Raw genomic sequence first — 26930 nt, 5'->3', positions numbered from 1 at the left:
TGTTTAAACCTGCAAAAACTGTCCCACAATGCATTACAAATTTCAATGCCGATTTGGCTTATTAGATCATGATTATGAAACTTTAATACGGTACCTTATCATACTTGAAATTAAATTTATCTTTAGATCATTATAACACATATTCCAATATGTTCACTCAAGCAAACAATTGAATATATGAATACAAAACCCACCCAAGTCCATACGTTGGCCAAATGGAGTTAAGCATGGGAAATTGTTGCTATACATAGGCCTGTCATATGTATGAAAGAACAACTCAAATTCATCATCTGTGTCTATTGAGCATGTGAGAAATAGCATGTATGAGAGAACCACCCAATTCCGTGATTTGAGTCTTGTAACACATTGATTGAAATCCAGTATGTATAAAAGTCCACTTGTAACACATTCATTGCTGGAGAGTGACTTTTGAAAAAAAAATGGGTTTAATAAAGGAACGTGTGTGGTTTATATTACATGGCAGAATGCTTATCAACATTATACATACCTGTGTGCTTTATTTTGTATTATCTTACCAGTGGTAATCTCATTCCAACGTTGTTGTCTTTGTATATGATTAAAAAACCCACCCAAGTCCAAAATTTAAAATGAACCCTACAAAGTCCCTGAAATGCTAATTGTCATACTTTATACAGTTTAATCCACTCATATGCACGTATAACTTACCATATTGACCAGGTAAATCTAACTTAAGGAATTAAAATGATACACAGGTTTTTCTCTCAAAATCACTTCCCATGGACTTGGGTGGGTTTTGTATTCATGTATTCAATTGTACACACATATATTTTTTTGGTCTTTTTTCAAGCTAACCTGCCAGGTAAATGGTATTTCTCTACGTTATCACAAAATGACCTAGCATTTTCTTGTTTCCCAAATAGGAACGCAGTATCTGTGCCAGAATAACGTACCGGATACTGAACCACAACGTCCTATATACTGATTTCACTACACCCAGATAACTTTAGACCAGGCCCTAGAAAGTTACAAGAGGGCATATGTTATGTTCATACAGACTCCACAACCTGTTAATAGTCAATAATGACATACGGTATGAATACACCAGTAGAAATTCTAGCTGTCAGCTTTCAAAATCTGCTTTCAAAACTTTTAAGGATATGTACGCGTAATGAAAACAATAAAAAGTCATGGCTCATGTATGCTCAATAGGCTACACCTTACACTTAAATTTAATTTTTAAGATTGTTTTTGGGACAACTGTGGCTTGATTTTAAAATCCATCAGTAGATCCGATCCTTCCATCTTCTCTCGATAAAGCTTATCGAATGCGTCGGTTTGAGTAAACTGTGTCTTCCAGTCTCCAACACTACATGTAAATAGCTTATGATGATAAATAAATATGACAAATCCACATGTTTTCCAACCAGTTCAATGTCATAATTGTGGCTTGATTTTAAAATCCACCTGGAGATCCGATCCTTCCATCTTCTCTCGATAAAGCTTATCAAATGCGTCGTTTTGAGCCACTGTAAACTGTGTCTTCTAGTCTCCAACACTACATGTAAATAGCTTATGATGATAAATAAATGACAAATCCATATGTTTCCCAACCAGTTCAATGTCATAATTGTGGCTTAATTTAAAAATCCACCTGGAGATCCGATCCTTCCATCTTCTCCCGATAAAGCTTATCGAATGCGTCGTTTTGAGCCACAGTAAACTGTGTCTTCCAGTCTCCAACACTACATGTAAATAGCTTATGATGATAAATAAATGACAAATCCATATGTTTCCCAACCAGTTCAATGTCATAATTGTGGCTTGATTTTAAAATCCACCTGGAGATCCGATCCTTCCATCTTCTCTCGATAAAGCTTATCAAATGCGTCGTTTTGAGCCACAGTAAACTGTGTCTTCCAGTCTCCAACACTACATGTAAATAGCTTATGATGATAAATAAATGACAAATCCATATGTTTCCCAACCAGTTCAATGTCATAATTGTGGCTTAATTTTAAAATCCATCTGGAGATCCGATCCTTCCATCTTCTCTCGATAAAGCTTATCGAATGCTTCGTTTTGTGCCACTGTAAACTGTGTCTTCCAATCTCCAACTCTACCTATAAATAGAGTATGATGATAAATAAATGACAAATCCATATGTTTCCCAACCAGTTCAATGTCATAATTGTGGCTTGATTTTAAAATCCATCAGTAGATCCGATCCTTCCATCTTCTCTCGATAAAGCTTATCGAATGCTTCGTTTTGTGCCACTGTAAACTGTGTCTTCCAGTCTCCACCTCTACCTGTAAACAGATTATGATAAATAATAGAGATAATGTAAATAAATTATCTTTATGAATATCTTTTGTGTTGTTAAAATATTTGATAATGTGCTACATCATAGCTTTTCGTAATTTATTCTGTTTTCTACAAAAGGACTATCTATAAGGTGATTGTTATGCTATTTTCAGTGTTTACACACGTGAAAACCCCATCTCATCATCATCATCAGTCGGCTGCGGAGCAGGCGACTACAAGCTTTCTCCAACTAATGCGATCTTGGGCAAGCGAAACAATTTTGTTTGGCTGCAGCATCCCTTCAGTATCTCCCAGGAGGTGCTGGACAAACTGTAAGTACAGTGTGCGCGGCCGTCCCGGTTTCCTCTTCCCATGTGGTGCAATATAAAGCGCATAATTCTTTCACAGGCTCGCCATTTTCAAGACGCAGTATATGGCCGATCTATTAGCTATAATTTGCTGGAAACCAGAGTTCATTTTGCAAAAACAGTTTTAGACATATGACCTCCAATGTAAACATGACTGCCAGACCAATTTTGTATTTTTTTGCGGGAGCAGTTCACATTTTTGTAAAAAGTGATTATGCATTACTTCAGAAATATTAGGAGAATTTCAAAAATGACAGTCAAATTTGGACAGATCTGACAGTTTTACCTATAACTCAAAAACCGTAAAACCTATTAAGTTTGATTTTGTGAGAATAATTAGACAAATTGAGCCACAAATTGACAAACGTCAATATCAAAAACTCTCCTTACCGTATGCGTATTCAAACCAGGCCCGTAACTTTAGGGGAGGGGTAGGGGCGGACTTAGAATAGAAAATGTGCGTAGAAACGATAAGCTATGTTATCAAATTATTTTTTTTAAAAGTCTCTAAGGGTCATCAGGTGTCAAATTTTATTCAACAGGATTCATATTTCAAAACCAATTGACCTTTTCGGTAAATCCCATAAGCCTTTGCGAGTACACCTAACGAACTCGTCATTCTGCGTCACGCCGCACTGCGCCGATGCGCACATCGTTTATCGAACATCGTTACTGCGCATTGCAAGTCGGCGTGACGTAAAATGACGAGGTCTCAGGTGTACTCGCAAAGGGTTATGGGATTTACCGAAAAGGTCAATTAAATTTGTTCAACTACGCCAAAGTATTCCATCTGGTCATAGCGAATAGGACAACTTTAGTTTGACCTATATAGGATGTACGGTTCTCAAGTTATAAGCAGAAAGGACCAAGGTGTTAAAATCCGTAGAAAGTATTCAGCATTTTCTTTTTCTTGAACCAAAGGTTGACGGCAACACTATTCTCTTGATTGTTAGAAGCGGACTTCATTTCCTTAAAGGCCCATTCAGTGATTTGCTCATCCGGACGATCGTAAAAATCATCAAAATTCAGATTTTGGTACCTTTGTCATTGTCATAGATGTGATCAAAGCCGTGTATTTAAGACAAAATAAGACATTTTACACGAATCTGTAATTTAGATATACTGATAGTATCTAAATTAGCTACATGTATTTGTATGGGGCTTCAACTTCGCCAGTACTGCTGTTTTCTTCGTTTTTTTGCCAAATTTGTCATTTAAAAAATACCAAATGACAATATGATTGACTTGTCGTTCACTTTTAAGCAAATTATAAACAATTTTAATTTATTTACACTTGCGCTGGGATCACTGAATGGGTCTTTAAAGAATTTCAAATTTGTTCCTCACTTCTCTTTCCATAAATTATAAGCCTGCAGCACGCTTATAGGCTTTTTAGCCTGGCTTGTGCATTTGGTGTGAGCCTGGTCTCATATTCACACGGAGCGACCGTTTAAACAAACAAAAAATCATAGGCCGCGGCTCGAAACAGTACGACTTATATTCTAATATTACGATAGTGCATAAATCAAGGTCTTATTAATTTTGCAAAGATTTGTCACAGTAATCTTACTAATACTAATGTGCTTTCCTAATTTGTTATTACCTTTCCTAATAATATACTGTGCTCCAATTTTTCCTGATTTATTATCATCGGCTGTGTTAAATCTTTGTTTCATGCTATCTAGCGTAGTCTTGTCAACTACACGGTCTATGGCTTCGTCTGACAGAGGGCGTCCTAGAAAATCCGCTACTTGGACCACTGCTGTTCGAAGATCCTGTTAACAAAATATAACAGAAGACCTTATTAACCGTATCCTCATATTTACCCTCACTCTTTTGAATGTAGTAGCACACCGTACCCTCTTCCAGCAGTGCTATAATTTCCCATATTAAAATTTTACAATGCAATATGACCTGTGCATCAGGTCTTTCTAAGAGACCTTTCAATAAGAGATCATTTTAATTACAGTAGTAAGTGACAACAGATATGTAGCATACTTGACCGATGACAGAATAGTGAGGAGATTGTTGAGACAGATTGACATTGTAAACAGAGGTGGGTTCAAAACCAAATACTTTATTTAGGATTTGCATATGAAGACCTTCACCTTCTTACAGAACTGAAGCAGGTTATTCTTGTTAAGCGACCACTTGCACCTTTTAATGAAAGTAGAAGAAAATTCGCGGCTCACGCCGCTCATACTCTGACTACTACTAAGATAATCAATAACATAATCTTTGATTTGACTGATCTTTGAAACGTCACAATGTGAAGGACCTAGCTGATTAAGATACTCGTTAATAGTTTGGTTTTTCAAAGACAACTACTCTAACCTTCACCTTACTTGAAATTTTGAAACAGAATGTTCTCCGTAAGAGACCAGCTGGAAAGACAGAAAGGAAAGAAGGAAAGAAAGGAAAGAAAGAAAAAAGATAGAAAGCAAGAAAAAAAGAAAGGAAGGAAAGACAAAAAAGGAAATAAATAAAGAAAGAAACTAAGGTAAAAAAGTAAGGAAGCACAGAAAACAGAAAAACCAGAACGGAAGAATAGAAGGAACGACTGAAAGAAATGCAGAGGAAGAAGGAAAGAAAGAATGGAACTTAAAAAAGGATAGGCAAGAATATTACTAGTATAAGCAGTCAAGGTTGTCACACAACCCCAATCGGTCAAACGCAGCCTATAAATCTAAGCACATACAATGACCATGTACCTTGCTCCCTCAGACCCAATCAATTAATGACCCAATTATCTGCTGTGTCCCCACATGTAGGTCAACTCTTGTGAAAGGTAAAGGAATTGCAGTTGGTGACAGGTTTATTGATAAACACATTGGAGTTGATGACAAGTTTAAAACCAAGACACATGGCCATAAAAGCACACCCCCTGCTTATAAGAGCATTTCAGTGGGTGCTACTAGTTTGTAAGAATATTCGCGGCTCACGCCGCTCATACTCTTACTACTACTAAGATATAGGTGCAATGCAGTCTTAATCTTGCGCATTGCTGAGCTACATTATGACTGTGCATTGTACATAATTATAATATCGATGACTTATTGTGCGCTCCAAAAGACTGATCACCCAAATGGTACCATTTCCAAATATATACAGCGAAATAAGTACACAACTGCTTCTTTTTTTAACTCACCCGTTTCATATCTTCATATTTCAGAAAAAGAAAGTTTTTGTCATCTCGGTGCTTATTCCAAAACTCCAAGTTGAATGTAAACCAGGAATTGTTTAGAACTATACAAAAAACAACATATGAGAATAAGTTTACATCACACTTGATACGAAGAGAGTTCTCAAAGAATACGACCACAGAAAGTCGAACTTCATAGTAAAATATAGCCCGGGTGGGGAGAGGGTCTTTCTGGTTGAAATACGGGGATTGCCACGGTTTTGGGTTACCTTTTCAGTGATCTCGGTATATCTATGGGTGGATTTTCAATGGAGACCAATGCGCGCAATTGGTCAAAAGTGCTACTAAAGGCGCCCAATTAGGGCAAATGTGGGTTCTTTTTGGGTGTTTTTATGAAAAATATATAGAAAGTAAGCATCCGAAAGACTGTGTGGCACTTCAAAACGTTTCGAAGAACCCCAGCCACCCCCCCCCCCCGAACACAGGCACCCCATTCACCTGCAACTGTAAACCCTAAAATGTCATGATTCTGCTTTGGATTGAATTCCAACACATCCTTGTGTACTAATCTCCTCCAATCCACTCAGAATTGTTGACCAATGTCATTATGAATAAAGGAGGGTATCCTCGACCTAGTGTTGACCAACAACAGCCATTTGATCAGTGATGTGTAAGTTAAACCAGGTGTTGGTGACCATGATGTGGATTCAGTCAATCTTAATTTCAAACCAAAGAGGAAGAAACAGAACAAAAGGAAAGTTTACATAAGGCAAAAGGCAAACGAAGATGAAACTAAGAAAGACATACGTCTGCAACTGACTGTCCAAGAAAAGTGGGATGCCATTGAAAAGGGAATTAAAAACTATAATGGACAAACATGTGCCCTCCAAGATGAGTTCGGAAGGCCACGATCTTCCCTGATTTACAAGAAAGCACATGCGCCTTAAAAGAACTAAGAAAAGGTTTTTTATAATAAAGCCAAAGCATCTGGACCGAAACAAGACTGGAACAACTTTAAGACTATCCTAAAGCCTCCTAAAGCCTCCAGAAAGCGAAGAGAGAGTACATCTAAAGAATCTCATATCTGACATTAAGGAAAACCCTAAAGCTTTTTGGTCATTCATTAAGAAGTGATGATGTAAGGATCTCAGCTGTAAACGTGAACAACAAAATCATAAGCAATGCAAGAGAGAAAGCAGAAACGTTAAATGATCAGTTTGCAAGTGTCTTTACCAGGGAAGATACTGATGAGGACATACCATCTCTTGGTCACAGGGATTTTTAGACAAGCCCAAGACTCATCATCAGTCCTGATGGGGTTACCAAACAGCTTAAAAACCTCCCTCTAGGAAAGGCACCAGGCCCTGACCAAATTCCGCAATGGTTTCTGAAAAATGGCGCGGAGGAACAGTCGCCAATCTTGACATACTTATTTCAGTGCTCTGTGGACCAATGTGTACTACCTCACCAATGGCAGAGAGGTAATGTCACGGGGATTTTTAAGAAAGGGAATAAGAGCAAACAATATAATTACAGACCAGTCTCACTAACCAGCATCATCTGCAAAGTCTTAGAACATACAGGGTGTCCCAATAAAAAGAGGCCCCTCATTGCGCCCTCTCTTTCTCCTATTTTAGACAATTTGATCAAGTATTTGTTGGTATGTAAAGAAGCCATTACCCGTTAGCTTTAATAATCCGAAACAATTATTTCAATCGGCTCATAACTTTTGAAGATACGCCCTTTTAAAGAAATGTATCCGTTTTTCACTCTGTCCACGGAGGAGGTTTGGCTACTTCAAAGATTGAAAAGTGCATATACCATGCATGAATATAAAACATAACAACTTTATTTTAGGGAATGGGCTTTGCCGGTGGGCTTTTTGGATTTTGTTAAGTGTCATTAATTTGGGCGAAATTGATAGATACGGCACGATTTAGGGTGTAAAAAAAATCGGATTTTTTTTTTTTCTACAGCCTCGCATTTCTATAGAAATAAAAGACTGTTGCCTCACAAAACAATTAATAAAAAAGCAGAAAATATATTAAATACATCAATGTAAATATGCAGGATTGGAAATGGTTGCGACATTGTAACCAGAATTATAAATCAGTCCAGTTTCGAGAAAACATAACATTAAGATTTTTTTCTCTTTCCTAAAAACGATCGCCTCACAAAACAATATAAAACAAAAGATAGCCACTCACAAAATAATAGAAAACATAACATTTAGATTTTGTTTCTCTCTCCTAAAATTGACCGCCTCACAAAACAAAGAAAACTATTCACAAAATAATAGAAAACATAACATTAAGATTTTTTTCTTTCCTAAAAACGATCGCCTCACAAAACAATATAAAACAAAAGATATCCACTCACAAAATATTAGAAAAAAATAACCAATTGTGGTTTTTTACTCTTTCCTAAAAATTAGTGATCGCCTCAAAAAACAATATAAAACAAAACATATCCAATCACAAAATAATACAAAACATAACATAGTGGTTTTTTAACCTCTCCTGCAAATGATCGCCTCACAAAACAATATAAATCAAAAGAAATCCAATCACAAATTAATACAAAACATAACACAAAATAATACAAAACATAACATAGTAAAACAATATAAAACAAAAGAAATCCAATCACAAATTAATACAAAACATAAAACAAAATAATACAAAACATAACATAGTGTGTTTTTATCTCTCCTGCAAATGATCGCCTCACAAAACAATATAAAACAAAAGAAATCCAATCACAAAATAATACAAAACATAACATGTTTTTTTTTTTTATATCTCCTGCAAATAACCACATCACAAAACAATATAAAACAAAAGAAATCCAATCACAAAATAATGCAAAACATATAGTGTTTTTTATCTCTCCTGCAAATGATCGGATTTCTTTTCTTTTATATTGTTTTGTGAGGCGATCATTTGCAGGAGAAATAAAAAAAAGCCCACTAGGTTATGTTTTGTTTTATTTTATTTGTTTGTTTGTTTATTTCTTCTTTATACTGGGTCCATATTCAGGGGAAAATTTAAGTATTCCCCTGTTCTTCCTAATGGCCCAGTTAGATAATACAAAACATTGGCCCAGTTAGATAACACAAAATAATACAAAACATAACATAGTGGTTTTTTACCTCTTCTGCAAATGATCGCCTCACAAAACAATATAAAACAAAAGAAATCCAATCACAAAATAATACAAAACATAACATATTGTTATTTTTATCTTTCCTGCAAGTGATCGCCTCACAAAACAATATAAAACAAAAGAAATCCAATCACAAAATAATACAAAACATAACATAGTGGTTTTTTACCTCTTCTGCAAATGATCGCCTCACAAAACAATATAAAACAAAAGAAATCCAATCACAAAATAATGGAAAACATAACATAGTGGGTTTTTTTATCTCTCCTGCAAATGATCGCATCACAAAACAATATAAAACAAAAGAAATCCAATCACAAAATAATAAAAAACATAACATAGTGGTTTTTTTATCTCTCCTGCAAATGATCGGATTTCTTTTTTTTATATATTTTGGAGGCGATCATTTGCAGGAGAGATAAAGTTTGATTATGTTATGTTTTTGTTTTATTTTGTAATCACAAAATAATACAAAACATAACATAGTGGTTTTTTACCTCTTCTGCAAATGATCGCCTCACAAAACAATATAAAACTAGATCTGGTTACAGATCTGGACCTAGCCGGGGCCGGAAATGCCAATCTAACTTAAAGTTTGACCTTTGACCGGCTATTATGGACATCTCACACCATTAATGGTGCATCACTGTAGCATGTAGGGGCTTTATCCGTCTTCCATAGGCTGAGATACAGCTACTTTTACGTAATTTTAATTTTTTGGTGCAAATTTGACGTTTTGACCTCCTTAATGACCTTTGACCCCGATATTAAAAAAACCTCATATACACCGAGAAAATGCATTGTTACAGTTTAAATTAAAAAATTCTACGCTGCTTAGTTGTGGAGATAAAAATTCTTGAAGTTATTTAGCTTAAAACCGGAAATGATGTCTAAATGACCTTTGACCAAAAAAATAAAAAATACCGTGCATACATCGGGTAACACTAATGCATATATGAAGTTTATGTCACTCTGGTCTGGTTACGTTTTAAGATATAAAAAAATGAACATATTTGATGATTTTTGGTTTTTGACCGGAAGCGACCCCTTAATGACCTTTGACCCCGAAACTGTAGACACCCCAAAGACCCTGGTTGGTAGCAATGCATGTGTGCTAATGACAACACTCTGCTATGTTGTTTGTAAAAACAGTGATTTTTTGAATATTTTTAGCTTTCAGACCGGAAATGACCCCCTTAATGACCTTTGACCCCTTATTTGTGAACACCCTATAGACACTGGATAAAGCAGATGCATAGGAGCAAGTGACATCATCGTACTATGTAATTTGTGGAAGGAGAAGCATTTTGAAGATATTTGGTTTTATACCGGAAATGACCCCTTAATGACCTTTGACCCCAAATTTGTGAACACCCTATAGACACTGGATATAGCCAATGCATTTGTGCAAGTGACGTCATTGTACGATGTAACATGTAAGAGAAGAAGCATTTTGAAATTTGTTGCCAGAAGAAAGAAGCAGAAGAAAGATCCGATAGCATCACAAGACCTAGCCGGTGTCCCGGCTAGGTAACAAAAGAAATCCAATCACAAAATAATGGAAAACATAACATAAAACAATATAAAAACAAAGAATATAGAAACAGGAAAATCTTTCCGTACTTTTGAGCATTGTTGTTTCACCAACATGTCAAAGAATCTATATTACTTTGTGATTTATAGCCCTCATACATCCTCAGGAAATGACATAAAGACAAGCGAGTTTCTTGCAGAATTTGATCTTTTTGTGGATTTTCTCAACTCGCTTGGTACAAAAACAGTAATATCTGGTGATTTTAACATACATGCTGAATGCCCTGAAAGGCCAGAGGTAGTCCATTTCATGACAACGTTAGAGAGTGCAGGTTTTCACCAGCATGTAATTGGCCCTACACACATATCTGGAAGCACCTTAGACCTGGTTTTGTCACGCATAGAAGAGAACCTTGTTACAGATTGTGTTGTAGATCCTCGCCTTTCAGATCATCACGTGGTTTGTTTCAAGATATGCCAACAGAAATCTCATTCTCAGAAACAAGTCATAGTATCACGCAAGCTACATTTGATGGATGTTCCATCATTTGAAGCAGATTTCCACTTACTGTTGGAGTCCTCAGATTCCCAAATAGAAGATCTTGCTGACCACTATAATAGAGTCAGTAAGACCACTTTGGACAAGCATGCTCCAGAAAAAAGATCTACCAGAAGCACAAGATTGCATCAACCGTGGTATAACAACTCTATCCATGAAGCTCGCAGAGTGCGTAGGAAGCATGAACGCAAGTGGAGGAAATCCAGGCTTGAAGTTGACCACCAACTGTATGTTGTTCAAAGAGAACATGTGAACAGCTTAATCTGTGTAGCGAAGCAAGAATATTATAAAATGAACTTGCCCAAGCTGATACTAAAACTGTTTTCAAGAAGGTTAACACACTAGTAAATAGAAGCACTAAGGCTCTTCCAGCCCATGAGTCATCTCAAGATTTAAGTAACAAGTTTGCCTCATTTTTCAGTGAAAAGGTTTCTAACATATATAAGTGTCTTGAAAATGATGTTGTTGAGTTGTGTAATGAGACCTCCACTAATGTGGACCCTGAAAGAAGTGTATCTTGTTCTCTCACGAATTTCGATGTACTGAGTGAGAATGATGTTCTTGAGTATGTTCAGAAATCACCTGCCAAATCGTGTTGTCTTGATCCCATACCCACATGGTTTATTAAGCAGCATCCAGACATGTTTGTTCCAATCATAACAAAAATAACAAATGATTCCCTGATGACCGGCGCTTTCCCAGCATGCTTGAAACAAGCAATTGTGACCCCGTTAATTAAGAAGCAATCTCTCAACCCTGAAACGCTAAAGAACTACCGCCCTGTTTCAAACATTCCCTATGTGTCCAAGGTAATTGAGAAACATGTCATCAAGCAGATCTCTGCTTATATGGAGAGCAATGAACTTTGTGATCCTTTACAGTCAGCGTACAGGCCTCTCCACAGTACGGAGACAGCGCTATTGAAAGTGAAGAGTGACATCATGCAACATCTTGCCAAGCGTGAAGGCGTGTTTTTGGTCCTTCTGGACCTTAGCGCAGCCTTTGATACTGTGAATCATTGTGCTCTCCTAAACAGACTTACCAGTGACTTCTGCATTGGTGGAGTGGTGTGGAAGTGGTTCCAATGTTACCTTACAGGCAGATCATCTCGTGTTAGTGTAGACGGTACACTGTCTGAACCTCAGCCTCTAAGCTTTGGATTACCACAGGGATCTCTAGTTGGACCGCTGGGTTTTTCCATGTACACCTCTCCAATTCGCCATATCATCAACAGATTCGGTCTTTCATATCACATCTACGCTGATGACATACAATTATACATCAACTTTGATCCCCGAAATCTATCATCCATTACTGATGCGCTTGCTCGCCTCACAGCTTGTAGCAGTGAGATCAAAATATGGATGACCAGGAATTTGCTGCGCCTGAATGACGAGAAGACTGAATTCTTTGTTGCGGTATCTGATTACCAAAAGCAAAATATGCCGCCTGTTTCTCTTCGGATTGGTGACATGGAGATTCTGCCGTCTGAAAATGTTCGGAACTTAGGTGTTATTTTTTGATCGTCAAATGACAATGACATCACACATCAGCTCACTTTGTTCGAGTTTGAATTACCAGCTTCGTAATATATCCCGTGTTAGACGCTTCTTGGATGTTGACACATGCCACCTTGTTGTTAGAAGTCTTATACTGTCTCGCATTGACTATGGAAGTGGGCTCCTTCTGGGTAGTAATACATCTGACATTCAAAGGTTGCAAAGAATCCAGAACTGGGCATCCAAACTCATTTGCCGCAGAACAAAACAGGACCATGCTACGCCTTGTTTACAAGAATTACATTGGCTTCGGATCAGAGAGAGGATCATTTTTAAGATCATGATGATTATTTTCAAATGCCTCAATGGATCAGCCCCCTTTTATATGACTGATCTGCTCTCTCTGTATTGTCCAGCCAGAGCTGGCCTCAGATCCGCCTCTGATACAACACGTCTTTCTGAGATCAACAGTGTCAAATTGCTGAAAACTGCTACAAACAGGTCTTTTGTTCATTCAGCACCACATATTTGGAACAATTTGCCCACTACCATCAGGGAATCAAATACATTGTCTGGTTTCAAAAAGGGTCTAAAAACTTACTTATTTGCTGCTTATGAATAGTTTGTTCCACAGTGGTCATAATTTTTATGTTCTTTGTATTTAATTAATCTGGTTTCATCTTTTACCATGTTATTTTGTAATTTTGTGTCATATGCGCTGCGCTCTTTATGTATGTAGCGCTATATAAATGCCTCAAATGTATGTATGTATGTATGTATAACATAGTGGTTTTTTATCTCTCCTGCAAATGATCGCATCACAAAACAATATAAAACAAAAGAAATCCAATCACAAAATAATAAAAAACATAACATAGTGGGTTTTTTTATCTCTCCTGCAAATGATCGCATCACAAAACAACAAAAACAAAAAAAATCCAATCACAAAATAATAAAAAACATAACATAGTGTTTTTTATCTCTCCTGTAAATGATCGTTTCTTTTTTTTTTATATTGTTTTGTGAGGCGATCATTTGCAGGAGAAAAAAGATAAAAAAAACCACTATGTTATGTTTTGTTTTATTTTGTAATCACAAAATAATACAAAACATAACATAGTGGTTTTTTACCTCTTCTGCAAATGATCGCCTCACAAAACAATATAAAACAAAAGAAATCCAATCACAAAATAATGCAAAACATAACATATTGTTATTTTTTATCTCTCCTGCAAGTGATCGCCTCACAAAAAAAATATAAAACAAAAAGAAATCCAATAACAAAATAACACAAAACATAACATAGTGGTTTTTTTATCTCTCCTGCAAATGATCTCATCACAAAACAATATGAAACAAAAGAAATCCAATCACAAAATAATAGAAAACATAAAATAGTGTTTTTTTATTTCTCCTGCAAATGATCGCCTCACAAAACAATATAAAACAAAAGAAATCCAATCACAAAATAATACAAAACATAACATATTGTTGTTTCTCTGCTCATTTTGCATGCATTTTTTCCGTGCAATCCCTTTTGTGCAATGTTCATCGTGTGCCTATTTCATTTGTTTCTTATTTCTTAAAGGTGAACCTCATTGAAAATAAAGTTATATATCAATGGAAAGCTTATGATGTCAGGAATCAGAAAAGAATATTTTTTATTTGCATAGCGTACCAGGCTAGACATAATCTCCATGCAAAGATTGGATATTGGCACCCCCCTAAATTACAAAACGAAATCGTTCAAATTGGGCGCTTTCGTTGATGACGTCAGCCCAGGGACACACAGTTACTTCCGGGTTTGATTGTAAACACAATGTCCGTGTATTACTGTGGCATGCATCGGGCCAATGCACGAATTCAGTCATTGTCAACTTACTTTACATGAAAAATATCTTCAATAAAATAAGAATAACATGAAGGACATATCATGATCAAATTAAGAATGAAGTTCCTGAATAAAGTGTGTGGATTTAAAAATGGGAAAGTGCTGGCCGGGGTGATTTGGGATAGGCCAAGCCATCCACGATATGCATAGGGAATATTACAGTAAAGCACGAAGAGCGAAGATTCGCCGAAGAACCGGAATGAAAACAGATTACAAAAAATTAACTGCTAGTGCTACCAGTACAGATCGTCACACCAAGTTGAGATGAACTTATCACAATGAGAAAATGAAGGAATAGAATAAGGTACATGTACAGGATTTTTTTTTATTTCTTAGCTTTACAACCAGTCATGGCCGGTCATGTATGATAGGCGAACTCGTATAGATACATACGGGATGAGCTCAGTGACTGACTGAGTCTCACTACGCCAAGTGTTCAGTATCCGCGACTGTACTGAACTTGCAGACAAAATGACCGATTTGATATTCACATTCTGATATTTCCAACTTATTGCTACTTCATCAGCAAAATTTATTCCTGTAAATGTTCCAAATATAAGGGAACGATTGATCAAATCTGCTGAAACACCCCATGAAACACGGAGGACGAAGCCCCGAAGCGAGTCGCTGTGTTTGTGCATATCCGTCCCTGCAATTCAGCAGCAATTTACGCATCGTGTTCGGTAATCCATAAAACATGAATGTTTCACTTTTTCAGTACCGTACACTGATTGTACTATCATTAAAGAATCATGACACAAGTGACAATATTTTAATTTTATTCAGATTTCAGAATTCCATCAAATAACGGCATACTAAGCCTAAATTGTATTTATTTTATAATAAAGTATCTGCCCGAGTATCTGTTTCTTTCAATCGCGATTGTGTGGAAAGAATGTATTACCGCAATACGCTAAATATGATAACCTTTTATGGGCTGGATTTGATGAAATCGGCGGTTTTTTATTAATTTTTTAATTACTGCAAGACAAGATTTATTTAGATCAGACATTTTAAAATGAATCAAGAATATATATGGAATGTCACAAACAACTATTTAATTTGTTATTCGATCATGTTTATTCAGTCCATGACATGAACGGTAGCAGCATTTGCGCATGGGATTGATCCCAGCGCGAAATTCAAACTCAATTACCCAGTTATACCCAGCCAGTTATGACTGATTTTGTCAAAAATGTACGGAAAATTTATGTGTTGACAATAATTATATTATTTCTAATATATATAGAAGGAACCAGCAATTTGAAGATTCCTCTAATTTCAAGCTTTATTGTGAAAATCAGACTTGCCGGGCAGCTTGCAAAAGTACAGGAAGCAAGTCTTGTTTACATGTTTCCGAGTAGGATCACGTGACTGCGAACCCTGAGCTTACGTCACGAGCATTCCCAAGGTCATAGACGATTGATTTGGGTGCTTTTTGGGCGCCTTAAAAAGACCAAAAATTCAATCATTTTTTAATTTTTCAGCTTTATTAGCAATCAAAAAATCGGAAAAAATAATTTTAATATCCTGACATCATAAGCTTTCCATTGATATATAACTTTATTTTCAATGAGGTTCACCTTTAATGATGTATATTTATAATTCTTTTTTTTTTTACGTACAGATGTTTTAATTGTAAAGCGCCTTGTGGTCTTTGATGTAATGCGCTATATAAGAATAAATTATTATTATATTATTATTATTGTTATTTTTATCTCTCCTGCAAGTGATCGCCTCACAAAACAATATAAAACAAAAGAAATCCAATCACAAAATAATACAAAACATAACATAGTGGGTTTTTTATCTGTCCTGCAAATGATCGCATCACAAAACAATATGAAACAAAAGAAACCCAATCACAAAATAATAAAAAAACATAAAATAGTGGGCTTTTTTTACCTCTCATGCAAATGATCGCCTCACAAAACAATATAAAACAAAAGAAATCCTCACAAAATAATACGAAACTTAAAATAGTGTTTTTTATCTTTCCTGCAAATGATCGCCTCACAAAACAATATAAAGCAAAAGAAATCCAATCACAAAATAATAGAATACATAAAAATGTGGAGAGACTGTAGAGGGCGGTACTGTGAGTGCGGCACAAAATCCTCACACAGAAATTACACCCTAAATCGTGCCATAGCTGTAGAGAAATTGATGTACTTGCAATTACTTATGTTTTTCTCGGTTATTTTATGCCTTTTTGTTTTATTATGTTTCTTACTTTCTTACTTTACTTGTTTCTTGCTTTCTTTTTATTGACAACATAAGTCATTAAATTTTGGAATAAATGGTAGCCCTGAAAAGGGCTATTTAGTTTGTCTTTGCTTCTTTTGAAGTTAGTTTACTGCGCTGCTCTGCCCTCTACCTGGTTGCCTCTTTGACGAATACAGGTTTCAGCCCTAGTCCTCATTGCATCAAGCGCATTGCGTACCAACCTTGTGCGCCGGATACTTGCAAATATAGCAGTAATACGTTTGCAAAGATCTTGGATTTTGCCACAAATTAAGAAATCAAGTGGTGTGAGGTCTGGTGATCTTGCAGCCCACTCCACAGCATGACCAATCCCAACCACTCTGTTTGCTATCCGTGGACAGAGTGAAAAATGGGTACTTGTCTTTAAAAGGGCATATCTTCAAAAGTTTTGAGCCGATTGAAATAATTGTTTTGGTTTATTAAAGCTAACAATTAAAGGTTTCTTTACATACCAAAATATATTTTCAGAAATAGGCGAAAAAGAGGGCGCAATCAGGGGCCTCTTTTTTTTGGGACACCCTGTATCATACACTCACACACAATAAAACACCTGGAAAAGCTGGGCATTCTAGTTGACAGTCAGCATGGCGTTGGGGCAAAGAGGTCCACTCTAACACAACTCCTCCAAATAACTCATGATCTGACTACCAAATTAGAGGAGGGTGATACACCTCGCCTTGCAATATTGGACTTCTCAAAGCCTTTGATAAGGTGCCCCATGAGAGACTCTTGATGGAACTGCTATGGGATCAGAGGCCAACTACGTCATTGATTCAGGGGTTTCCTAACTCAGCGTACCCAGCAAGTAGTTTGTGATGAAGATCTGTCTTGTCGGGAGTACCACATGGCACAGTATTAGGCTCTCTTCTATTTCTCTATTTCTTCTATTAACGACCTGCCTAACAATCTGGAAAGCAGAGTCCGGCTATTTACTGACGACTGCCTAATCTATGCAGCTGGCAAAGATGACAACCATATTAGAGTACTTCATGAAGACCTCAACAAGCTAGACAGATGGTAGAACAAATGGCAAATGGCTTTTAATCCATTGAATTGCTCCACAATGCAGATATCTTACAAGAAGGACCATCCAACTTCAACTTTTGTGGTCAAGAGCTCCAGCAAGTAGACTCCAACCCATATATTGGTGTTGAGATTGACAGCAAATTGACACGGAGTATGCACGTCAAGAATACAATCAACAAAGCTAACAGAACTCTAGGATTTTAACGAAGAAATCTATGGTTTTGCAATGATGAAGTGAAGACCTGTACATATAACATGATTGCTCGCCCCATACTTGAATATGCTGGAGAGCTTTGGGATCCCCACTCAAACATCTAGAAGCAGATGATTGAAGTGATATAAAGGAGAGCAGCGAGGTTTTGCTGCAGTGACTTCAAGAGATACAGCAGTGTAACAACAATGCTTGCACGTCAGTGATGGGATACACTGGAGCAGAAGAGGAGGAGAAATAGATTCACAATGCTGTTGTTCGTGGTCTTCCTTCTTCTCCTTTTCAATAGCTTCCCTCGCTTTTCTAGACTTTTTATTTTGCTCCCATCCAAGGATCTTGGAATCGTCCCAGTTTATCACATAATTTTCTATGGTGACGTGATCTGAAATACCGTATTCACTCGATAGGTAGCACATGTGCTTACTATCGAGGGCTTTTGAAAACGTGCAAAAACGAAAAAAACTAACAGCGCCATCCACAAAAGTGACAAAAGTGTAAAGGGTTTTGAGCAAATCATCGATACACATAGCTATATACGAACAATTAAACCTACAAATTTGTGTGTTAACTACATTAGCTCAGTTGGTAAAGCGACAGAATTTGAATCATCTTAAGAAGAGCGACCTGAGCAGGAGTTCGAGGCTCGTTATTAAATTTTCCGTTGATTAATTTTTATTTTGGGGTTTGAGCTTTTCTTGATAAATTTCATCTTTTTTTTGCTTTGTTTTTCATTTTGTTTCTTTATTGTTTCTTATTTGCTTTATTTTGTTTTGTTTTTTCTTTTCTTTTCTTTTTCTTCTTTCTTTTTGTTCTATTCATACTGGGGTCATGGGCTGTTTATTCAACAATGTAGTTGGGTATGCCCTCAATGTTAAAATGAGGTGGTCATGGTCCTCTTTGCCATTACACGCTACAGAAATTCCATATTTTCAAAGGCTCTGATGATGGTTCCTTCTATCAAATGACTATCATTGAAGACTGAGTTCCGCAGTCTATTTCAAAATACTGACTTCGTTTTACATCAAGAAGGACACAATAACTGCGACTTAAACGTGATATGGACATGCTTTTTAACCGCAAAGAAATCTTTTGCATTTTATAATTTTAACCTTATCCATTATACTTTTATGATTTTGTGCAATACGAAAAATAAAAAAGTGCGTGTTTATAGTGAGCCAGATTATGCGGTATTTAGTTGGACTGCCACGCAGTCTATATTTGTTTATGTTTTACTAACCATTGCAAATCTAGACTGCGCGGTAGTTTAGCTAAATAACGGAAAGATTGTCTCACTATAAACACGCTCATTGTGTAACATGTAAAATCCCGCTCTGATTCAATTGTGCCTGTTACATTGTGTGCTTTATTGGATCAGGGACCTTGTATAGAGGCCCTGCATGAAATTCAGCATCGAAGTGGTTACGTAATTCTCTTGGTTACCGGATCGCGCTACTTTGGTATGCCTTCGAGTGCCATATACTTTATGTGGTGATCATTTCGATCGTGGTTCATTACTCTAGCGCGTGATCCCGTTGACATAGTAACATTACGTAACTTCGATACTGAATTACCGATTGGCTCCAGACAAAGGATTTGAACCGGTGTCCTTCACCGTAGTTATAGCGGAGTGCAGTCCATTCAATCAAATGTTGTCATCAACCTATTTGATCGTAGTGCATGGTTATGTGTGTGAGACAAACTGTCACGGTAGATTACAATCTTGCCTTTATTGAATGCATTTGAGTAGTCCACCATATTTACGGGATGATGCGTCACATGCAAGGCCTCTATACGCTGGCGAAGTTACGTAATTAATCGGATTAATTACCAAGGCAATAGGTGAAAACAATTTTGAACATATCGCGCTGCACTAATCTTACAGGTGCAAGTGATTAGCATGATATGGTTCAATGCAGAGGTACCGCGTGAACATATCAGTGCGGCGCGGTATATTCAAAAATTGTTTTCACCTATTGCTATGGTAGTTAATCCGATTATTACGTAACTTCGCCAGCGTATATGCAGTCCAAGAGAACGCCAAATATGGATCAGGAGTATTACATAATAATACCCTGCTATGACAATAGCTGCACTAGGTTAATCGTATAATCTCCTTATGTGGTTAGCATGGCTGGGCCAGGAAATCCAGCCAATGTATGTACATGTATTCGGTACATGTGCCATATCTTTTACAATGGGTGATAAATTTCTGGTTTGTTTTATTTCAAAACGCAACATTCGATATTCTAAAGCTTGGTCCAAATCCAAGAGAAGAACCAACTCTAGTAATTTATGTGGTTTCAAATTATATCAGACGTTGCCTTTTTTGATAGAAATGGTGTTTGTTGATGTGCACAGTTTCCCATTAGATCATAACATGCTGTTGTACATCCAAGGTCAAAGGTCTTTTAATCCATATTTGGCGTTGTTCTGGGACTGATATGGAGGGACTGTAAACGGCTTCCACCCATTGTACCATGCGAGTTGCTGGTTTACAAATTATCCTCAGTTGAGCAAGCATGAATAATACGTTGATCAATAGACCCTGGTACGAATCCAAGCACAGTTAGGCCTACAACACAGCGCGTGGCTTGTCTTGTAGCGAAATGAGCCTACATGTTTGCCTATAATGACAGACTCTAGAAATGCCAACATAAATCTTCAAAGAACATCATCTTAAGAATTATTTCAGTATCGAAATCAGTAGGAATACCAAGCGTACGGTGTACACATTCCAGAAAAAATATAATTTTGTTTGTTCTAGCAATCTGTATCTCCACAAAATTATCACATTTTGTCTTCAAAATCCTATGTAAATGATTTTCCATGCTACACAGAAATTGTGTTCGACAAAGGATAGACATTTTACACAATTTTACATAACTTAAAAAAGATATTGGAATATTTTGATGTTTTTTTTTTATATTTAGTAGGGCAACATGAGTAAATAATAAAATTCAAACATAGCGCACTCGGCGCAACTCGCATACAATCGAAGGTCGAAAAGATAATCTGATAACAATAGCTTGACAATAATCTGTTTCCAGTCCCTGATTAAATGGCCAAAAATACGCCAACAATGACATAACAGCAAGCCAAAGACGAATTCTGATCACCAAGTGGGTTGGAGAAGTATGGAAGGACATTACAATGAAGGGAACCAGATATTTCGATGAGCATAACAAACATCAATTGGTGTCGTATGACCTTTGACATGCATGCATTCTTTTGTCGAGAGTGACATGGTCTTTCAATTCGTGCCGAGTGTCCTTGTCAGACTTGACTATGCATCAGTGGTCATGAAAGGATTCAATTAACCTCTGCCCCAGTAATCCCAAGCAATTGTCTGAAATTGCTCCTCGGAGATGTATCATGATAGTCATAATCACACCAAAAGATAAATGACTGACTATCATTGAGGACTAAGTTCCGAAGCTGAGTCCTACCAAAATCAAACAGGAAACAATTTCGTGCCTAATTTTAACACCGGGATTTTTTTCAAATGTATATCCAAGAACTATGTTTTTATTCAGCATTTTTTATTCAACATTACTGAGAAAAAAAGTTTTTTATTTGACCGAGAATTTTCAAAGCAAAACGCGTATTTCTGAATTGTGCGGAGTTCAACATGTATCGACCGACTTTTAGCACGACTATGCGTAACAATTCGCAAGGGAAATGTTACGTGTAATCCGATTATCACTGTCAGCTGGATCGCGCTTTTGAGTTCTGCACCACGATCGATATGATCGCAACACAAAGTCTATGGCATTCAACGCCATTTATTGTTCTATTGTGTCCCAGCAGCTATGTCTGCCATTGAGGTGTAGCATGCATGGGTGTAGAAATGCATGAAATTGGATGTAGGGGTGAAATTTTAAAGTTGATCCAATTATTCGCCAGCGAAGTGTTACGTGCAATCCGATTATCACTTTGTCTATCAGAACGAAATGAGCGTATTTATTTGCCTTTAAAAAGGTGCGTGATCCAGTTACCAAGGAGTTATGTAATCACTCCACTTTTAATCCAACTGATCTCTAATTGTTCCTTTGGTAAAAATAAATAAATAAATAAATAAATAAATAAATAAAAAGCCCACAAAAAAAAACTTCAAGAATTGTCAAATGTAGGCCTATATTCGTAGTTAAAACAAGACCTGTAAAACAAACATGGCAGAGAAAAAAAATCCAAACAGTGAAATACTGAACAGATTTGAACTTCATCGAGTCTCGAAGTCCGGCGTTTTCCAAACTGAGCTAATGGGGTTCAGACATACATTTGCAGGTTGAATTGTTCGTATATAGGTATGTTTTGAATAAATAACCCATGACCCCAGTATGAATAGAACAAGAAAGAAAGAAAGGAGAAAAAGAAAAGAAAAGAAACAACAAAACAAAATAAAGCAAATAAAAAACAATAAAGAAACTAAATGAAAAACAAAGATTTAATTTATCAAGAAAAGCTCAAAACCAAAATAAAAATAAAGCAACGGAAAAGTTTATAACGAGCCTTGAACTCCTGCTCAGTTCCATAGGGCCTGCACTTTGGCTCGTTTTTTGCAGGTTTACATGGTCCAATAATCACAAGATGACTGACATGTGGTAACAAAGGAAGCAGTCACTGCAATTTGATTATGTCCCATATGATTGGCCATTCAAGACACCCCTGTGAATATACTATAGCGGCCTTTTCAAAATATAATACCTGTTTGCTTGACTGTATTGACAATACCCGGGAACAATACACACAGTATATGCATTGGACAAACTTTTTACAATAAGCATGATAAGTGATGACGTGACCTCCAGATTTATACATCGTTCGTCTCGCACACTGACAACATTTGATTGAATGGACTGTAGGCTACTGCGCCGTGATTACGGTGAAGGACACCGGTTCAAATCCTTTGTTTGGAGCCAATCGATAAAAGCATGCAGGGCTTCTATACCCATGTACAGTTTATCCCTACATACACTTCTAGTGCCCGTTTCTATTCATCGTTATGTATTCTTCTCCCGTGCATTATTTTCGCGAACTACCCTTCACAGCCCAAATTATATAAACCTGCACGCTAAACAATGCATTATCTAAAACCTGCACGCTAAACAATAGATTCTAGATAATACGTGCACGCTCAAATACTAGAAATACTACTTTCACATAACCATATAGTAGAGTTAGGTGACGCTTTCGACACAGAGGTCACATAACTATTAATTGTCTGTTCGATATATATACCATCAAAAAAGTACGAATATACATTCTGTGGTGTTAAAATGGTATAGTTACAAACGGTGTTCTATAATAAGGTACAATTACCGAATGGTGCAACTCGCTAGACTTGAGTCCAGTCCTCGTTTACGGAGTTTAGGGTTGGGGTAGGGCAGTCTTGTAATAAGACTAGTAGAGTTGCACCCTGATATCATTGTCATAAATTATGATTAATGACCTCAAATAAATCAAACATCAAATGAGAATAATCGAGCTTCTATTAATTAAAAAGGGCCAAAAACAGGTGGATCATAATTATACAAGATGACACCATTGCAAAATATTCAGCATTTTACAAATGAAATACATGTAGGCCTATATCTAAAATAACATAGCCGGGCCCGGGAAACACACTCTAGCGCATAATATCATGATCATGCTTTATAATACTATAGGCCTTCAAACACATGTGTTTGAAGGCCTATGATAATACTGAACAAATTGTTAAATCCCAATGTCGTGTGTTTTAATATAAGTAGATTTTAAAGTTCAAATTATAGAGCTATAAAGTCCAGTTGATATTCACCGTAGTACTAGTCGGACATCTAAATCGATCGTTTCCAGGTGAACTGGTTCAGTTCTCTAAATGATCACAACATAAAGTCAATTGGTTACAAACCATGCGTGAATAAGTTACTAAAGTATGACGTATGGCGCAATCGATACCATTGATAGCTAACTTTAACAGGGATTGATTTTCTTTACCAGTTAAATGCTATACGTAGCTGGTCAATGTCCTGACGGTGTTTTTAAAATGTAAGATATTTTCCCTAATATTAAAACTAATATAATGAATGCAGCAATTAATATTGCCTATTGTTTTAATAGGCCTACACTCAAAGTGTATGACGGATAATGTACTCATGCAAATGCATTCGTCAAGATAATTGCACTTGCCATGGAGTTATTGCATTTAGCTCTTGAGCCTATCGGCTCTCGAGCTAAATGCAATAACTCCACGGCGCGTGCGATTATCTTGACGAATGCATTGCACTCAGTTCATTATCCTTATCATAACCTATGTCTTGAATACGCTGGCAAAGTTATGTAATAATCGGATTAATACTATATAGCAGTAGGTAAAAACAAGTTTTGAATAATCCGCGCTATAAAGTCCCATTCAGTGATCCCAGCGAAAGTGAAAAAAAAATCAAATTGTTACGTTTATAAATTTTTTTAATTTATTACAAATGGTAAAAAAACAAAACAGGAAAACGACAGTATTGACGAAGTTGAAGCCCCATTCAAATACATGTAGCTAATTTATATACTGTCAGTACCGGTATATAAATTACAGACTCACGTAAATGCATTATTTTTTGTCTTAGACACACGGTTTTCGGCTGAACCACTGCACTGCAGTCTAGTATCCAAAATCTGAATTTTGATGATTTTTACGATCGTCGGGATGAAAAAAAATCAAAAAATCACTGAATGGGCCTTTAGTTCCCTCTCCTTACCCTGGCAATATAAATCAAAGAAAAATAAAGAAAGAAAACAAGAAAAGAAAATTAACCATTAATTAAGCGTTTCGATAGTATTTTTGTGGGACATGAGAGCACATCAGACATATCGAATTGCATTCTGAATACGAAGAATGTCTTTCTGATATCAAATAAATTTCATTGTTTGAAATTCACGATATAATACAAATTTTATGACAAATTATTAAAATTTGATATTTTTCACATTTTGATAAATAACAGTCCTCGAAGTAAATATCATAAATCTAATGTTATATTCTTAAACAGTCCCTGGCATGATACCATACATGTATAGGGCCTATGTGTAGTAAATTTGTCTGCTTTATCTGTTTTGTGCTGTTTAAGCAAATAGTTAAACATAATTTCCATCAAATGTAAGCTTTTACTGTCAGCTAGATATGTCCCTTTTAATTTTGAGCAGAACAAGTGAGGTAAAGTAAAGAAAATTGAAATTTACTACTACTAGCGCCAATGAATGTTATAAGATTGTAAAACAGTACGATCCTCTGGGTGGGGGTGTGTGGGGGGTGTGTGCGTATGTATGTCCTGCACGCGTATTTTTTTCTGCAACTATAACGGGACGCAATACGATACCGGTATGTTATAAGAATCAAACTTACAAGAAAGATGGCTCTTGTATGCATATTTGCATTAAATTTTTAATTAATTGACATAATTGATTAATTAATAAATATTTTATTTAATGATTTACCATAATTCAAAATATGTCAAACAATATGTCAAATTAAAGCTAATGAAATGCTTTATAAATTGGTCAGAGCGCATTTTGCAGAATGCATTTAGTACTTTAGTTACATGATTCCAAACATTCTATTCCAATTTTTTGCTATACACGCATAGGAGCTGTACTTTTAAAATCCGCGCCTAATCAATAATAATAGTCTTTCACTCCATTGTCAAAGTACTGTGCTCCCTGTAGTTGTAGCATTATGGAGTGACCAGGTCCTAGAGTGTGATGGTTTTGTAGCAGATGACAGTGCTCATTCAAGCCTGTCAAGGTCAGTTAGTAGCCATTTGCTGAATGGATGGCCATGATCAGCTATCAAAGAGATGCCTTGTGCAGTTGCCAATCACAGTAGAGGTTTGATAACATTTTGTTAAAAACCCAAATGTGATATAAGGACAAAGCTGTGCATGTTGGTACTTAATTGTTTGGATTCTTACGTTGAAATTCCCTTGTATTAGTATTTTTATGTGTAGTGTATAGTGGTCATAAATTATATAGCTTTAAAATTTTGGGCATTTTTGCTCTGTTGCACTGTACCATTATGGAATTTGAGCAAATCAATTACCGACACAAGCAGGTATACAGTGTATTATTTTATTTTTATTTCGTATCTCAGGAGCACAGCTCACTTGGTAAGGCATCAGAATTTGGTACACTAGCGCTTCGAACTTTAAATCGGAAGGTGGTGAGTTCGAGCCTCATCACGGTCACATTAATTTTATAAACCAAATATTGTTCGAACTTTTCATATTTGTTTTTCTTTTATTGTTTCTTTTCTTTGTCTTTTTTTTTCTTTCTTGTTTTCTTTATTTTTTTCTTTATTTTTCTTTGATCCATATTGCCAGTGTAAAGAGAGGAGGAACTAACGGCCCATTCAGTGATTTTTTCATCCGGACGATCGTAAAAATCATCAAAATTCAGATTTTGTACAAGATCTGCGGAACTCAGTCTTCAATGATATAGTCAGTAATAATCTTTTGGTCATTATATGACTATCATCATTTGACGACTGAGTTCTTATGATACATCATCCGAAGAGCAGTTTCAGACAATTGCTTGGGATTGTTGGGGCAGAGGTTATCTTTTGAATTCTTTCATGACCACCGAAGCAGAGTTAAACCTGTCAAGGACACTCGGCGTGAATTGAACTGACCATGTCACTCGCCACAAAAGAATGTCAAAGGTCATAAAACATCAACTTGGTGTCTTCTGCTAGTGGTTCAGCCCTAAGCCGTGTAGGCCTATTTAAGACAAAAAATAATGCATTTACGTGAATCTGTAATTTATATACTGACAGTATATATAAATTAGCTACATGTATTTGAATGGGGCTTCAACTTCGTCAATACTGCCGTTTTCTTGGGTTTTGTGCCAATTTTTTCATTAAAATTTTTATAAAAGTAACAATTTGATTTTTTTTTTACTTTCGCTGTGATCACTGAATGGGGCTTTGCAACGCGATATATTCAAAACTTGTATTCACC

General features: G+C 36.3%; 1 protein-coding gene across 1 annotated transcript in view; it reads right to left on the bottom strand.

Moving 5' to 3' along the window:
• Nucleotides 1-26930, bottom strand: part of LOC140154799 (amine sulfotransferase-like) — a 32039-nt gene continuing 5109 nt past the window's right edge. Inside the window, exons 4-6 of the mRNA XM_072177378.1 lie at nt 5801-5898; nt 4256-4427; nt 1-2102 (exon numbers count right to left, since the gene is read on the bottom strand). Of these exons, the coding sequence (XP_072033479.1) occupies nt 1978-2102; nt 4256-4427; nt 5801-5898 (395 nt within the window). The 3' untranslated portion in view covers nt 1-1977. The remainder of the gene's footprint in view (nt 2103-4255; nt 4428-5800; nt 5899-26930) is intronic.

The sequence above is a fragment of the Amphiura filiformis genome, chromosome 6 (genome assembly GCF_039555335.1).
Source record: "Amphiura filiformis chromosome 6, Afil_fr2py, whole genome shotgun sequence".
Lineage (NCBI taxonomy): Eukaryota > Metazoa > Echinodermata > Ophiuroidea > Amphilepidida > Amphiuridae > Amphiura > Amphiura filiformis.
Note: the sequence above shows the minus strand (reverse complement) of the source record. Positions and strands in the feature narration are given on the sequence as shown.